Below are 17,365 nucleotides of genomic sequence, written 5' to 3' on the forward strand. Positions count from 1 at the left end.
TCCATCTTTTATTTACCCCCCCCCTTCGTCATTTATTTATTTATTAACGGACATGTTTTTAATATTGTTTTTTCTATATACGAGTATATTTGAACCCCTATAATTTTAGTAGCCTTACGTGTCACGTACACTAGGGTGGGCCAATATTTATTTTTTTTCGAATTTTGAAATGAAAGGGGTCTAAAAAGTTGCCTTTTCAATTTCTTAGAATGCAAAAAATATCAAAAAAAATATTTGATACTACTTTTGGCCCTCGACCAGAGCTTGAAGTTTTCGAAAAAGTCAATTTTGTGCGCTAACTCGACTCATTTCGTATTTAAGTAAGAAAATCAGTCCAAATAAATTTTATAATGTGCATTAAATCTTATTAAATGAGCATCTAAGGGCGTGAGTTGCACTTTGTTTTGTAAAAAGTGAGTAGCGTTGTTTTAATGAGCCATTGTTTTCGTCAATATTAGCCAGGCGCTCGACGGAATCAGTTTCGCGGAGTGTAAACTTTTTGCATTTCGGTAGTTTTAGAACGTGCTCGAATTTGTAATGTGATATAGTTATATCTTTACAAACAAAAAAATAATTTTATCAATAAAGTTAATTAACCAAATATTCGGGCAGTTATAAACTTCAAACCTCGGTTGAGGGCCAAAAGCAACATGGAATATTTTTTTAAATAATTTTTACGTTCAATGTGATCCAAAATGCAACTTTTTAGACCTCTTTCACTTAGATGTCCAGATGTTCTTCATTTCTGTTGTAATATGTCAATGGAAAATGCTGAGTTTGCGGTGTCAAGTTTATGTAAATCAGATGACAATGGATACAAATATGTGTTTTTAGTGGGCAACTCAAAAACGCTGATTTTGAATTTACCTGTAGCTCAATCACAAATAACTATCGACGTGCTTAAAAACACGCAAAGCATTTGAGCGATCACAATGAACATGCTTAAGTTATCGCAGCCGTAAGTCAGCGCGTGTGTAATCTCTAAGTCAACGCTCGTGTCGGTTTGTTTTTTGTTTTCCTCGTAAATAAATACAGTTCTACTACTACTATTATCACGCCATTTCCCCGTAGGGGTAGGCAGAGAGAATGGACTGCCACAGTCTATCCTGGCATACAACCCTAGCCTCTTCCACATTCATACATCTTGTCATACATGCCCTTCGGTTCTGTCTGCTTTTGACATGACCAGACTTAAGATCTTGGTTTATCTGATCATGCCTCGTCTTCTTCGGTCGTCCTCGTCGCAGGTTTGCCGTTCATTTTCGCCATATATACTTGTTTTACCATTCTTTCGTCGTCCATTCGTTCTACGTGACCGAACCATCTCAGAGACCCTTTCTTAATCTTATCAATTATACTTGACTCAGATTTACACTCGCCTGATTTCACCATTCGTAACCCTGTCATACATTGATTTCCCACACATTTGTCTAAGAGATCGCATTTCAACCGCGTTCACTCGGCTTTCATCCTTTCTCTGCCAACTCCATTGTGCACTGCCAGTTTAGCTTCGATTGACATATTTTTATTAGCAATTACTGCGCTTAGTGCTCTGTTCATTTTGTTGCCAGCATTCACTCTCCTTTCAACATCGTTTTCTGCTCTTCCATCTCTTGAAAACATGCTTCCCAGGTACACAAATTCTTTTACTTGTTCGAGACATTTGTTGTTTACATTTATTATGCAGTCAGTAACCTCACTTCCCCTTGCAAATACCATCACTTTTGACTTAGTTTCGTTCATCGCCAGTTCGCTCTCCAGGCACACATCATACATCCTAAAGACTATTTGCTGCAAATCCTCGTTGCTGCTTGCTAACAGAACTGCATCATCAGCATACAACAAGCAGCTTACTGAAAAATTATCAATTCATTGTATCTCTTTCATACAGTTGTCCATGTATAGATTAAACAGCCATGTCCATGTATAGATAAATACAGTTCACTGGCAAAAAATCGCCATTTGCTTTAATTTTTTTTACAATATATTGCATTTGCAAAAAAGTAAGGAATATCTAATACAAAAAAGTGAAAATTAAATTACAATTACTATGGCGACTGCTTTTTTTGACATTTAGCTCGCCAACCGCCGGCTAAATGCAATAAATAGCGTGATAAATAATAAATAAATTTAAAAAAATAGCTGTTCCGGAATATTTTCCATGTTTACACTGATGAAATTCAAATATGTGATTGCGCAGCAGGATATACGTCGCAAACTGTAAATATTTTGACTGATAATATTAGGTGTTCGCGGATGTTGCATTGTCATCGCGAATACGATAAACAACCATGGTCAGAAATTGTTATCACGGCGCTTGTTAGCACGGCGATAGTTATTTGTGATTGAGCTACTGGTCGTAGTCATTACCCCACAATATTACATTTATTATTTATTCGTATCAAACAATATCGAATGTTTTAAATACAAAAAAAATACTTTTTATTTTACAAAAATATATTCAATAGTGACAATAATTAAAAAATACAGAACAAATCGCTTATTAGTTTACAAATTAAATAATGCGTGTTGAGGAAAATTTTATGTACAAATTGATCAATACGAAAATTTGTGTCTCAATACAGGGTGTATAGTAAAATAAACAAATAGGAAAAAATATTCAATTGGTTCAGATGTCAAATAGGACAAAGTATTTAAAAAATACACTGGACTTTTTTTTACATGGAACGTTTTATTATTATTAAAATTACCATTAGCCAGTTATAATTACACCTTACTAAGCTTCAAAACAAAACTTCCAAGTTTCGAGAGCAAGTTCTCGAGGAGAATATAATATATTTCAAAACTAACATTGAAGCCGAGAACGGACGCGCAGCCTCCTACGAGCGTCTCGAGAATGCGGCGGAGAACCTGGCTTGGGCGCGTGCTGCGGATACCTCGTGAGAACCTCAACCCGAGCTGCCTCTTCTCAGCACCTGCGTAATCCCGGACACCGTCGAAGATGATCTTCGGCTTTGATCGACGGGACTAAAGGAGGCGAAAGGCGACGGGTCTCCAGGGGGGTCCGGTGCTGTCCGCACGCTCCACTTACGAGAGAAGGAAATAATTTAAAAGCGGAATATCGAAACACGCCGCGGAATCCGCAGTCTCGCGATTTCCGCATGTCTCTCTGCGCATTGTACCGGGTAGTAAGTACACGCAGTAGCACACGTAAGCGGCGCGTAATAAAAGACCCCAACATTGATTTCAGTATGTCCTGAGGAAGACACGTTACAAATTATAACAATTACAACAATGTTTTGAGTTTGTACAAATCTTTGTAGACAAGGACTGGATTCAACTCCCTGGGGAGCTGTTAATATCAACATATTACCACAGAGATGAAGAACATTTTAGAGAAGGTAATATGGAAGTCTGGGCATCTACAGAGCTTATGACCTGTCATTGGCTGGTTTTAGTGGCCACTTTACACACTGTGTAACATCCAACATTCTGCCCATATTTGAATATCTATATCCCTTCAATTCTTTCATCTGTTGATGTTTGTGGTGAAAAAGAGTTGAAGGGATATAGATGTGATTGAAGATACAAATATGGGCAGAATGGTGAATGTTGCAGTGCATAAAGTGGCCACTTAAACCAGCCAATGACAGGTCATAAGCCCTGTAGATGCCTAGACTTCTATATTACCCTCTCTAAAATGTCCTTCATCTCTGTTGTAATATTTTAATTACAAATACAATATTATTGACAAATTTCACATAAAAAACATATCCTATAGTTACACATTGTTTAAATAAGGCTACGCCACATTTACTTTGTTGGATTTATTTGCTACCTACTGGGCCCTGGTTAAGATGTTGCAATTCATAATTAATTTAATCCACTGTGTCATGTAATAATAATAATAATCAATAAACCACGTCAAGTGCCCCTCCTTCATGACCCCACGATCTGATCTGATCCTATCTTTACTTTGTTGGATTTATTTGCTACCTACTGGGCCCTGGTTAAGATGTTGCAATTCAAAATTAATTTAATCCACTGTATCGTGTAGTAATAATAATAATCAAGAAACTGCGTCAAGTGCCCCTCCTCCATGACCACAGGATCTGATCTGATCCTGACCGCAGCGAGACAAGTTACAAACAAAAAGGTACTAGAACCCCAGTACAAGGTAGGAAATTGTGTTCATTGTATTAGGGTTCAGTGACAAAGCAAAAAAATAACACATTCCACGAACCAGACAGTTTCGAGAGATCAAAATATTTTTCCTACCCATATTTGCATCCAATGTTATTCAGGGGCCAGTAAAGCAATTACATACAAAAAATCCGATGTGTTAAATTAAAATACTTCGTACACAGAAATGGGACTACGGACACAGTGACAATGGTCGTCCAGCAGCTGGACATCTTCGTGAAAGTAAGGATCGAGGTAACGCTATAAACAATTTGATTGGAGTGGCTGATACACCATTAATAAGGAAAAATAAGATATTAAAATATTGACTCATTCAGGGTAACAAAAAACAACAATACATATTCTTAGAAACTAACAATTTTAAAAATATAACACTAAAATATAAAAACGTTTACAGAGCGAGACAAAGATTATATCATAAAAAAAAACCTCCATAGAATTCGTCCACGTAGTTACGTATTTAAAAAGCAATGTATCCTTTTTACGAATTAAAAAATATTTTCACTCGTCAAAATTACAAGACCCTTGGTTATTTCTTAATTGTAAAAAAAAAGTGATATTTCCCTCTTGTAGTTAACATTACTTACTGGTTATTTTACCCATTACATAATGTAGACTATTGATTGATTGGGTGTTTATTTTGTAGAACTCCGAATTTGAAATTATAATATAAAAAAAAAAACGCTGATTCGAGTCTACTGAACACTGAATTATACAACTATACAAGGACATTCTATCCATCTAATCTTCACATTCGTTGGAAAATGCCCTAACGAGGCGAAACAATTGTCACGAAATTTTTGTTTTTATATTTGTAAAAATAAAATAAAGTGTTCAGTAGAATCGGTGTTTGATTTCGTATATTATAAGTTTAATGCGGGCTGTCGAATTCAACAAGTCTAAATTTGCAATGGTTCAGTTACAGCAGGGCGTTGACCGCTGCAAAATGCTGAGCTATGCGCCAGCACGCGACGCGTTACCGCCCCCCATCGTCCGATCCGGCCACCGATGACTGACGGCTGATCCCCAATCACGAGGAACATTTGCGTGGAGGCCGACAACGAGATCATGTGCCGAGTGAGCGAAGAAGTTCGTCTTTTTCTCAGCCACTTTGAAACCCTCCTGCCGTGCGGGAAATGACAAAATACTGAATTCTACCCCTGGCAGACTGCAGAAAAGTTGAAGAAAGAGACGTTAGACACGGATGGGCGGAATGGAGAATAGTGAATCAACGCGATCGCGCCGATTACTATCGTTTCAAGACGAAGGCGAATCGTTGCGCATGCGTAGCATTGGACACATGTTCTACGACACTTTTGATTCCATAAATGTGCACCCCGCAGGCAAAACAGTAATAATTTGCCTCGCGTAGGTACTGAACGCAGTCGACGATGATGGGCGTATGGCCGCACGAGCGCAGGTGCGTGTACGCCATCGGTATGCTGTTCATATCGTATTTGCACTCCACGCATCTGTAACCGTATTGCGTTTTGACGAGAACCCTTTCCACGTCCTCCAACGAAGCGTATTCAACTTTCTTTTTTCGACAGCGAAATTCAAACGCGTACGGGTTTTTATTGCACCTCGCCGACTCGCCTCTTTTTAAAGCGCCGGATCTGCCATTTGACAGTTCTTGTAACGCTTTTGCGTGCGTTTCGCTGTTCGCATGCATGACTGCGTTTTCGGCGACGGGAATCCCATCGCTGCAAGCGAAACACTCGTATTTATTAGTGTCGAATGCGAACGACACCATTTTGTCGAATAAAAATGCTTTCGTCTCGGTCAATTCATTGGGTCGCTGCTGGATCGTCTCCTTGTGCTGTTCAGAAACTAGATGCGACTCGAGATCGTTCTCCGAAGGGATGGCACGGAAGTTACAGTCTCTGCAAAATAACAAATCCACTCTTTTAGTTTCGGATGAAGCGCTATTTTCGATCGGCGATTTCCCCGTTTTTTTTATCACCCCATTGAGGAGGTGCCCATTTTGAAGAGCTATTGCCTTTTCGGGTTCGGAAGCAACTTCTTTTGTCGCGGTATTTCCCGGAGTTTGTATCGGCAGCAATTTTTCTTCGATCAGATGCGGAAGAATTGTTTTCTGTTCAATGGGGTAAATCTGCACATCGTACTTTGCGCAATTTTTCAAATGTTTCGCGCTGCTGATATGCTCCATTATATTCTTGTGGGAGTAAGTCATGTCCGCCTGGCACACGACGCAGCAGACGTATTTGGACCGAGGGTCCACGAAGACCGCGTGATTTTTTCTTTCTACGGTTTTTAAAACTTGTTTCATTTCCTCGGTGAGATCGTCGGGGTTGATGCTCCGCCCCGCGTAGAATTCGCACAGATTCGCCACGTGCTTTTTTGAATCCAAGTGGTCGTTGACCGCTTTAAAATTGGAGACTAAAACCTGCATACAAGGCACGCAGCAGTACGTCTTTCCGGGGATGATGACATTACGCCGAGCGATTTTTTGGTCGATAATCTGGTTCATTCCCTTGACTCTGAACAGAGGTAACTTGTCTCCGGGATGAATGTTCGCATCGCTGAAGAAATCATTCTGCGCCAGATCTCGGTCCCGACTTTCGTCCGTCCGCATCCAATCGGGAGCGGGATTGTACCACTCCTGAGCCAACATCTCCCCGACTCTGTCATCTATATCGAGATCCGGGGATTTCGCTAATTTAGCAGCTGAAGCGTCGTCGACAAGGCGCCTTTCCGCTACGAGTTTATGATTTGCGACGTGAAATTCGAGCGACGCGTGTTTCAAGACGTCGTTTCTCAGTTCGGGCAGACTGAACTGATCCCTGCACACTCCGCAGTAGGCGAACTCGGCCACGGGGTTGACGAACAATTTGCGGTCGCGCAACTGTCCCAGCGAGACGGGGTACTTTCTGCCGACGCCGAAGAGGTCGGGATTCGACTTGAAGATTTCTGTTTGCACTTCGAAATTGTAGATGTTCAATTTAGACTGGTGCTCGTCGCTCTCGGCGTGCCGGGCGATGTGCGGCAGCTGGGATTTCAGCTCCGAATCGCACGGGACGCAGATGAAGGTGTTGTCCTGCGGCGGAATGCGGATGATTCTGTTCATCTTGGCGTACCGGAGAAACCGAGAATCGTGGGTATTGACCGCGTGAACCTTGTCTGTAGAAATGCACGACTTCTCGCTCACATGAACGTGATCTTTAGCATGCCGGTGGAACGCTTTGGCGTCGTACGAGATTTCTTTACGACAAATGCCACAGAATGATAATTTGTTACCGGGATCGATGAATAACTTTTCTTTCCAGAGATAATCGGCGGGGATATTCAAATCGCCGAGCATATTCGGATTCTCGGTGCAGATTATCTGTTGCAACTTTAGATTATACGAATCCAATTTTTCGAGGTGTCCGGTGCTCATAATGTGCGAGTTTAAATTTAAATGATTGATTCGAAAAGTAGCGTCGCAAGCCGAGCAATAAACGCTGTTATCCTCCTTACCAATTTGTAATCGGTTGATATATTTGTAAGATTTCTTTTTTAATAAATTGACTAACGTTCTATTGCGAGTGACGCAGGAGCAGATACTCGAGACTGAGGTGGAACTGGAATTACTAGATGGTATCGAATGTCTTTTCACTTTGATTTTTGTCAACTTCAACGTGCGTGCACTCGGTTTTGACGCGATACCTTCGGAAGTTGACGGATCGGCGTTGATACTTGCTGTGACTACCTTTTCAGCCTTAATTTTGTTGCTAATGTTTTCCGCTAAATATCCGTTTAAAACGTCCGCAATGAACTTGTCACTCTTCATTTTGATCGTGTTCAATTTCATTTTTAACTCGATGGATTTAGCTCTGGCGGCCTCGCCATTTTCGATGGGTAACTTCTTCAATTGTTCGGAAATAGTCTTGGCTCTCTGCGACGAGGCGTCGATTTCGCTGATGATTTCTGCCAAAACGGACTCCGCGGAGCAAAGGAAAGGAGGATCTGCGGTTTCCTCGGATTTCTTGGCCAGGAAATTCGCCATAGACTGGGAGAATGGTCTCTCTTCGACTCGGAACCCCGAGGCGGAGCCTCGAGACTGGTCGCCATCATTGTCTTCCTCCATCGTATAAAATACGTTGCCGAAATCAAGCTGTGATGGTTTATCTTTGGCTGGACTAATCTGAAAAATAAAGTAATAATATTATCACTTTGAGCACCGGCCGAATACACATAGAATTTACCCTGTGCCCGGCCCATTTTTGTGAAATTCCACGCTTTGTGAAGGGTTTCTTAAAAGTGTCATAATTATGAAAATACTGGGTTAAATCAATTGAAACTTCCGATATTTATTTCAAACAATTTAAGAAGTCCAAGCGAGAGAAATGTGCTTGTTGATTTGATTAATGGATGCATTGAGAAAATAGGAAACTGGATGGCTGAAAATAGACCGTTAAACTACTGGAGTCTTCCTTCATTCTGACCTTTCTCTTGTTGCTCAAATTGGTAGAACGATAAGTTAATGCTTTTACCAGCTGAGACAGATTAAATGCATTTGCAAACATTTGCCAGTTGACGCCGCCCGTCAATTAATAAATGCGTTTGTAGTGTCTAGAGTCGATTATTGTAATGGTATCTACGCAGGTCTACTAATGAATAAAATGACTCGCCTACAGTCTGTATTGAATGCCGCAGCGAGACTTATTTATGGAATCTCTAATTCAGTCATATCACTCCACTACTTTGGAAATTGCACTGGCTACGTTTTCCACAGAGGGTGGAATACAAACTCTGTTGGCTTTATCTCCCGCTTGGAGCCCTCACTACAAAAAATACATTAACCGAATTGAATCTATACAATCAAAAATTTTATCATATTGCAATTTTAGACGGTTGACTCAGAATACAGGTTAATCTGCAAACTTACCTAAACTCCAAACTCTCCAAACTCACAGGTACATGGCTGACGCCATTTTTATGTATAAAATTTTAAATAACACAATAGATTGCCCAAAGTTTCCATCACTTATTAATTTTAGAGTCCCAGTAAAGCAGACCAGAAACCAATCTCTATTTAAAATTTCTAAATGTTCCACTAAATCTTTTCAAAATACATTTGTAAATAGAACCCGCAATATTTTATTTTATTGAAATAAACAGCACTTAGTGCCTTTTACATATTAGTTACAAATACAATTAAATATACATACATGTAATCATAATTATAAGTAATACAGAGCATTTAAAACAATATTATTAATTAACAAATTAAGAAAGTCTAAAAAATATAAACTACATCATCATCAGCTGTCTTTTGTCCAATGTTGAACATAGGCCTCTCCCTTTGGTCTCCATATTTCCCTATCCTGAGCCAACCGCATCCAACCACTTCCTGCAACTCGTCTTATGTCATCAGACCACCTTGTCTGAGGCCTGCCGACACTTCTTCTACCCGTTCTGGGTCGCCACTCCAGGACTTTTTTGGTCCATCTAGAGTCTGTGATTCTGGCTACATGACCAGCCCAGCTCCATTTCTGGTTGGCAGCCCTATGGACCACATCGGCGATCTTTGTTCTCGCTCTAATACATGTATTGGTTTTTCTGTCTCTCAACGCAATACCCTACAATAAATTACCCGAAATAAACTACATAAAATATTACCAGTTGTAGAATTATCGATAAAAAAAAGATAATTTGGTATTAGAAATACTTTGAACCAGTTGAAAAAAAACTGAGAAAACAATTTTGAATAACATTAAAAAAAAATATGTATTTATTTAAAACTAATACTTAGGTAAATAGCAGGGACGAATCGTCAAAGTAAGCGATTATGCACAGCTTACCATTATATTTGACTTTAAATAATAATAAATTATAGTAACCATGTTTATGGGAAAAAAAAATTAAGTAATTGTCATTTATTATAAATCACCGTTTATATCTTTCTACAAAAAAATATATATGAAGCGCGCCCAGCGCCAGCGCTACAAAAGCTTCTTTTCGGACATCTATCTCCTTTTGTTAACCATGGAGTTGAAACACTGTTTGATTTATTTAGTTTATATTGCTTACTTCTTGGCATGAACGCTTGACCAATTTACTACGATACTCTATTTTTTATAAATTTATTGATATTGTTTTAACTTTGCTGGAATTCCTCTCGTCCATGCGCTTTGTAGCTGCACGATGATTGGTTATCTAGCTTTCATATATCAACTTTAAAATACCTAAATTTTGTAAATGGGGTCTAGAATTCCAATCGTCTATGCGCTTAGTAGCTGCAAGACGTGTTGTAATCTTACTCCTTTTTATTATTCATATGTTTAATTTTTTTAAATATCATTAATACACTAAATTTATTTGTCAATTTTTAAAATGTGTAAATGGGGGCTAAATTTCTAACTGTCAATGCGCTCTGTAGCTGCAAGACGTCCTGTAATCTAGCTCGTATCTGTTATAATCTTTCATTGATCTTAATTGAAAACGAGGAACTAGAATCCCAACGGTCCATGCGCTCTGTAGCTGCAAGACGTACTGGGATATTTATTAATTGTACAGCGCCCTTGAGGTAATTTTCACAAAAATGGCGCTATATAAATTATCCAACTATATATATATATGCCCAGAATTCTCAGGTCTGCCAACAAACATACCGGTCTTGATTTCTTTGATAACAAATTGTCGTCTACCATACGATTGCTGAATCAAATTAAATTATAAACACCTCTCTCCCGCTTCCACTCCCACCGAGTCTACTATATACCATTGTGTCTTCCTATTTTCCTTTGTAATAATTTTCTATGCATAAATATGTCCTTAAAAATGCCCATTGAGCGTATATATAAATAAATAAAAATTGTCACATTAAAAATACTCATGTTTTTATTATTTTGATTCAATCGCACCAAATTTCATAGCTTAACGTGAATATATACAGAACAAATACTGGCTAATCGATACGTGGAATGCATTTAATCTCAGATAAGCATTCGTAAAAGTTTTATACATTTTATAATCATACCCACAGTACAAATTGTTGTAAGTCACAAAAAAATACAGAAAATATTAAAATAAACAAACTTTACTTATGACAGAATCACACAATGATGAGTTATGTTACAATTTACGGTGGAAAAAACACACCAATATGTTGGTAAACTGAAAGTGATCGTTGCAAGTTTGAAAATTAATCTTCGAAAAAAACGCACTTTCGATAGCGAGTTTCTATGTAATCGTGTCAGAACGTCAATACAACGCATCGTTTTCCATTAAAAACGTTGAATATGCCTAGCTGTAACTGATTTAATTTAAATACAAATGTACTTACCTGCGAATTCAGTATAAGAAAGCACAGAGCAAAATATATTCCTCGCAATAATCCGTCGACATGACAGATAAAAGATAAAACGGCGCGATGTGAAAATCATAGATCATGGTAACAGAAAAGAAATAAAAACATGTTGCCACTAGAACTAATTAATTATTGAATAAGTACTTACTCTGTGTTAACAGCGTGATGCGAACCAGAAATACGTGTTCAGGAAAAAAACAGTTTTTTTCATAATTCATCATAAACTCAACCTTTATTTGTATCAGGATCTCAAGAATGGTAGGCAAACGCGTCAACCACTGCACAAGGAGGCTCACTAACCTCCAAGTGAGTATTTTTTTTACCGGAGAGCAGCAATCGAGTCGAAAACACTCATCCAGGGTTCTGGTTATATTTTACGGACAGAACTGTATTCTACATTCGACTGGTCACAGAGAAACTTAAAGAAAAAAGTGAACTTCTACTTTTTTATTTTTTATTCAAAATACAACATTTGCACATGATATTGTATTACAATGATTTAGCAAACTCATTCCGGGACAATTTATTTATTTATTTACTAGTGTAGTATATGCATAAAATGATACATTTATACAAATTGCTTTGATTATTTAGGTATTTAACTACGGTTATTTACTCCGTTCTAAGCCAGTCAAAAATATTTAAAAGACAGTAATTAACACATTAAAATAATAAATGAAGGTATTACTTAGACAGTAAAAATAAAGTGAAAAACTTACATTATTTGAAATATATATACAGGTGTTCATTAAACCCCGTCACATCCGAAACCACGATGTGGTCATGAGCAAGAAAACATATACTGGTGTATGAGCAAGAAAACATATTGGCACATTAAAATATTTTTTTATAACGAATAAAATTTAAAAAAATAAAATATCAAAAAAAGTAAATGGTTGTTTACTTCTGCAGGGACGAAACGAGGGGGGATGGGGGGAGTCTGACTGCGCCGCGCTCTCCTCACTTCTCCCCTGTAGAAGTAAGCAACCATTTGTTTTTTTTAAATATTTTATTTTTGAAAAATTATAAAAATAGATATCGATTTGATAGTAACTACAAGAATGGTTATATACATACACATAATACAAGGCTAGCACAACGTGAAGGCTTGTCAGGACCGAGGTTTGTAAACAAGTATGGCCAAAGCACACTTCATTATACAATTCCTAAAATTCTCAATAAGATTCCTAAGCTGAACTTAAAAGAAAATGTTGACAAAACTTTTAAGAAAAAAATAATTAAATGGTCAGTCATTTATTAAAATTTTTGTAAATAAATTTTATGTAAAAATACGTATGCTTCTAGTTCTTAATAATGTTTATATTACTTTTTAAATTTATATAATTTCTCTAACGTTTTTCTATGTAAAGGAAAAATAAGAAACCTGCTGACAAGCCGGTTTCGCGGTTTAGTGGGTTTCATTATTTTTCCTTTTGTATATTCTGTTCATTAATTAACCTTATTAAATAAAAATAATTATAAAAAAAAGTGCCTTTTAAAATGGCGCTGTATAAGTTATCCATGATTATCATAATTAGCATTGCAGCGTGTCTGGATCAGTTTTATTACATAGAAGGTAAAGTGATTAGTCTTACACTAAGAAATATATCAGAGTAGAACTGTATATAAATACTCAGCCAGGATATAAAAATTAAAAAAAAGAAATATTCGCGTACTTACAATTTGCGCAAATGTTTAATTTTGAGGGCCATTTTCGACGAGTTGTAGAGTAGAAAATGGAAATCAAGTTGGGGTAGAGTGGGATTCGAACCACGGATCTTTGATCCGTGAGTCCGAGACACTAGCCACGGGACCACAACCCGATTTTGGTTATATTTAGCATATATTGGCTCCATGTGCAGAGCTGTATTCTTCATCCTAGACATGGAGTAAATTGAACGCAATGCATACTATTTTAAGGGTAAGAGGACTTAATATAATTAATGTCCATGAAGGTTTGATTTGATTAAAAAAAAAACAAATATTGCATCATTACATTTTTGTTGACAGTTTATTGAAATAAAACTTATATCTAAGATTATATGACTTCTTGATTTTAGAGTCCCAGTAACGCAGACCAGAAACCAATCTTTATTTAAAATTTCTAAATGTTCCTCTTTTTTTGGTTATAAAAACTAATCATCTCTAACGTTTCTGCAAAATGATGTAACCTAGTAAGAACGTCGTTAATAATTAGGTTTATTTTAGTTTTAAAGCTGATTTTATATATTAATGTTGATTTATGTGTCAAGCATTATATTTAAAAAAATAATTAACACGAATACAAATGATTTTTCGTGTGTCAATATAAATAACTCCTTTGCCTTTCCTACAAAGTTATGTCGTCACTTTTTCTGACAAATGTTCTAATCAAGCTATAATTTACTTCATCGTTCATTTTCTTTTTTTTCTTTCCCCCGACTTGGCGTTCATCGGTTTCCGTAGAACTTTGTGCACAGACGTCAGCGGGAGTCCCAACTCCTTGCTCAATCTATTCAGCGATATCAGCGGATCTTGGCTGAAGGCGTTCTTAATTATTTCGACGATTTCTTTCGACATGCGCGGCCGGCCCTGCCCCTCTTGACGGTGAATCGCGCAGCCAGTTTTTGAGAATTTCGAATGCCATTTTATGATCGTGGCCCGGCCCGGCGGGTGCTTGTGATAATCTTCCTTGAATTTCCGCTGCACCGTTACGGCTGAGTGGGTTTCGTGGTACAGAAAACAGCAAAATGCGCGCTCGCTTCCGGAATACTCCGCCATTAAAATGATAAATCAAACTAACGCTAAAATAAATCAATCTTTGCCGAATATTCACTTTTTCGTTCAAACCAGACACGAATCAATTATTTCTTAGAAAATAACAAATCGGACATAACCTAACAATTCGATGTTTGACATTTTGCTTTTTAGGCTACTGAGTCTATAATTTGGTAACCAGAAACAATAACTTATCGTAAAAACCGAATTTAAAAATAAAAAGGCCAGTGAATAAATAAATAATAAGATGAGGAAGGAAATGTACATGGAAAATATGTATTTATGAAGCTTAGGAACAATATCGAATATGGAAGAAGTTCAATATAGCCAATGAGCCAGAAAAATCTGAACAGGTCATTTAGAGGTTTTTATATTTTTCAATTTTATTTATTCATACACGAGTATATGTACATTACAAAATGAAATATCTTAATTCATACATATAGACATAATGAAAATAAAAAGGTTAAATTAAAAAATTAAATATAAAAAAATAAAATATAGGTATACATAATATCCAGAGAATAATATGTTAAACAAGCAAGAGAATCTTGTAAAGAAAACTCCCTCAGAGACGTGAAAAATGTCAATGTCTAAAGTAATATTGTTCAACATAGAGATAGCCTTTCCACAGGCATAACTATTGGATGATTGGTCCTGTATATCGGAATATGAAACAGTCCAGGCTGATGCTGTCTAATGTAATTATCCGGAACATGAAAGCTGATGCTTCGCATAGTTTCAGGGTTGTCAATAATACCGCGCAAAAATGGAAAGAAGTGCGTAGTTACATACGAATTCATTCTGGTCTTCAAACTGCTGTAACCGAGCATACCCTGGAGGAACTCAGTGGGATAAAGCCATGGATAATATCCGCACTCCCCCATGTAGAGTATTGTTGCATCACGAGCAGAACCTGGCCACCGTGCTACAATATTATAAATGCATAATTCAACATCACATGCAGCTTGAACATAATAGAGAAATATCCCTCTGCATATGCTTATTAAAATGCATGTCGTGTTGGTTTTATATGTTTGAGCAACAACTATGGTGAAGGTGTAAAGTGGGTTTTGCATGTTGGTTTGCATGATAGTTTAATTGGTGTCCTGACGAAGGGACGGGTACGTCTCGAAACCGGTAAACATAGTAAAGTCGGTAAGTGGTTATCTACAAATATTTAATAACATTTAGTCTTTATTTCTTATTTTGACTCTTAGGCTTATGCCAAGCATAGATCGCTGTGTGCGTTCGAGCTGTTCAAACCCCACTCTACACCAACTTGATTTTCATTTTCTAATAGTGAGCAATTAACGACTCGTTGAAAATGGTCACCAAAATTTAAATGTTTGGGTAAATTATAAGAACGCTAACATATCCAATACATATAGATATATATTTTTAATAATATATTAACCGAGGCGTTTTTATTGATATTTTTACGAAGATCATTAACAATGAAAAGAAAAAAACGAAAAATATAATATTTTCAAAATGAAATAGGTATAAACGAATCTAATTAATGTCAATCCACTAATAATTTGACCGTGCCGTTTGATTAAAATGATATTTGTGAGATGGGCTATTCTCCGTCAGGCAGCTGGTTTGTTTATTTGGTAATTCTTGTAAAAATGAACAGACTTTAGATGTTATAATTTCTTTTTTTTTAAGTATGCGCCATCTCAAACCACGATCCCTTATCATTTGTCTTTTATTTAACGTAATAAATATTAATACGTAATTAATTATATTTAAAATCACGAATAGTATAAAAAAAACAATAATAAACTAATCACGAATTGTCATTTTTGTCGATAACACTCGCAAGTTAAGTTAATTTGCTTGGAGAGTTTATACTTGACAGTTGTTTGACAAATGCGGCCATTTTGAAGTGCTGTCACATTGATTTGTTTATAAAATGGCGCAGCTGTGCTCCATGCGATTTTTATTCGTCCTTGTGTTTTGGACGGCTGTGGTTCTTGATGGTAATTGATTTATTTACTTCAAAGAGGCTGTCTAAATAATGTGGTGACTTCAGCAAATGTCGGGTCAAATGTTAAGTGTCGAGAGTCGCGTTTCTTGCAGAAAGACACGATATTCCAATATCCTTATTGTATAAATCTATAAATATTTTATCCGTTAGAGCTTTATTGTGGTCCAAGCTGGTTTCTCAGCATGCGTCTCTATCTGAATATAGAAATATATTGGAGCATGTATACGAGTATAATACTCGGTTCACTAGTGTAGATAGACTAGCTCTCCCTAAATTCGATAATAAATACGGGAAAAGAACACTAGAGTACAATATACCAAAAATGTATAATATGTTCCCATTAAATATTAAAAAAAAAAAAAAAAAACTTATCTGGCTCAAGAGAGAGACGTCTGCTGGAATCTGGCTTTTAGAACGTGGTTTTTTATATTGAAATTTTTGTATTTTTTTTTATTTTCGATGTACATATTTGCTTTTTTTCCATATAGCAATAAGAGTTTTTATATATTTATAGAATTGAAGAGATAAAATTATGTGTACAGGGTGTTCTTTAAACCCTGTCACATCCGAAACCACGATGATCAGTATGAGCAAGAAGACATATTGGCTCATTAAAATAAATTTTTAGAACGAAATAAAATTTACAAAAATAAGATTTAAAAAAAAACAAATGGTTGCTTACTTCTGCAGGGGAGAAACGAGGAGGGGGGGAGTCCTAGAGCTATAAGCACCTGCTGACGAACTGCGTTTTATGCAATTCAGTGTAGGACTTGATAATTTATGTGTTAATTTTTGTATGCTTTTGATAAATAAATTATTATTTACTGTTGTAAAAAAAAAAATCCCAATTCAAGCAAAAAGGATCGCTTGAACATGATTTTTATATGAATTTTTACAATTACCAAGATGGTATTATTATTATTATTATGGATAAGTTATATAGAGCCATTTTCGTAATAAAATACCTCAAGGGCGCTTTACATGGTGATTCTATTATTAAGTTAATTTAATTGAAGCTTTTAAATTTGTAATTTAATTAAAATAATTTATTTTGTTGTCACGTGCTACGGATTCATTCAAATGATTTAGAGAACAAGTGGGTTTTAAGTTTTTTCCGAAACATCACTTCACTTTCA

The 17,365-nt window shown here is 36.6% G+C and overlaps 1 protein-coding gene across 1 annotated transcript; it reads right to left on the reverse strand.

Moving 5' to 3' along the window:
* Positions 1-4,804: 4,804 nt before the first annotated feature.
* Positions 4,805-11,546, reverse strand: LOC148271255 (uncharacterized). Its single transcript, XM_088241612.1, has 2 exons — positions 11,456-11,546; positions 4,805-8,311 (listed from the first exon to the last, which is right to left on the reverse strand). Exon 2 carries the CDS (start codon positions 8,252-8,254, stop codon positions 5,414-5,416), a length of 2,841 nt encoding a protein of 946 aa, XP_088097738.1. The 5' UTR covers positions 8,255-8,311; positions 11,456-11,546; the 3' UTR covers positions 4,805-5,413.
* Between the last annotated feature and the right edge of the window lie 5,819 nt (positions 11,547-17,365).

Source organism: Micrasema longulum, unplaced genomic scaffold (genome assembly GCF_059751315.1).
Source record: "Micrasema longulum isolate JH-2025_06_02 unplaced genomic scaffold, ASM5975131v1 h1tg002990l, whole genome shotgun sequence".
Lineage (NCBI taxonomy): Eukaryota > Metazoa > Arthropoda > Insecta > Trichoptera > Brachycentridae > Micrasema > Micrasema longulum.

Coding starts and splice junctions, on each gene's coding strand:
- LOC148271255 (XM_088241612.1), bottom strand. CDS start 8,254: ATGGAGGAAGACAATGATGGCGACCAGTCTCGAGGCTCCGCCTCGGGG.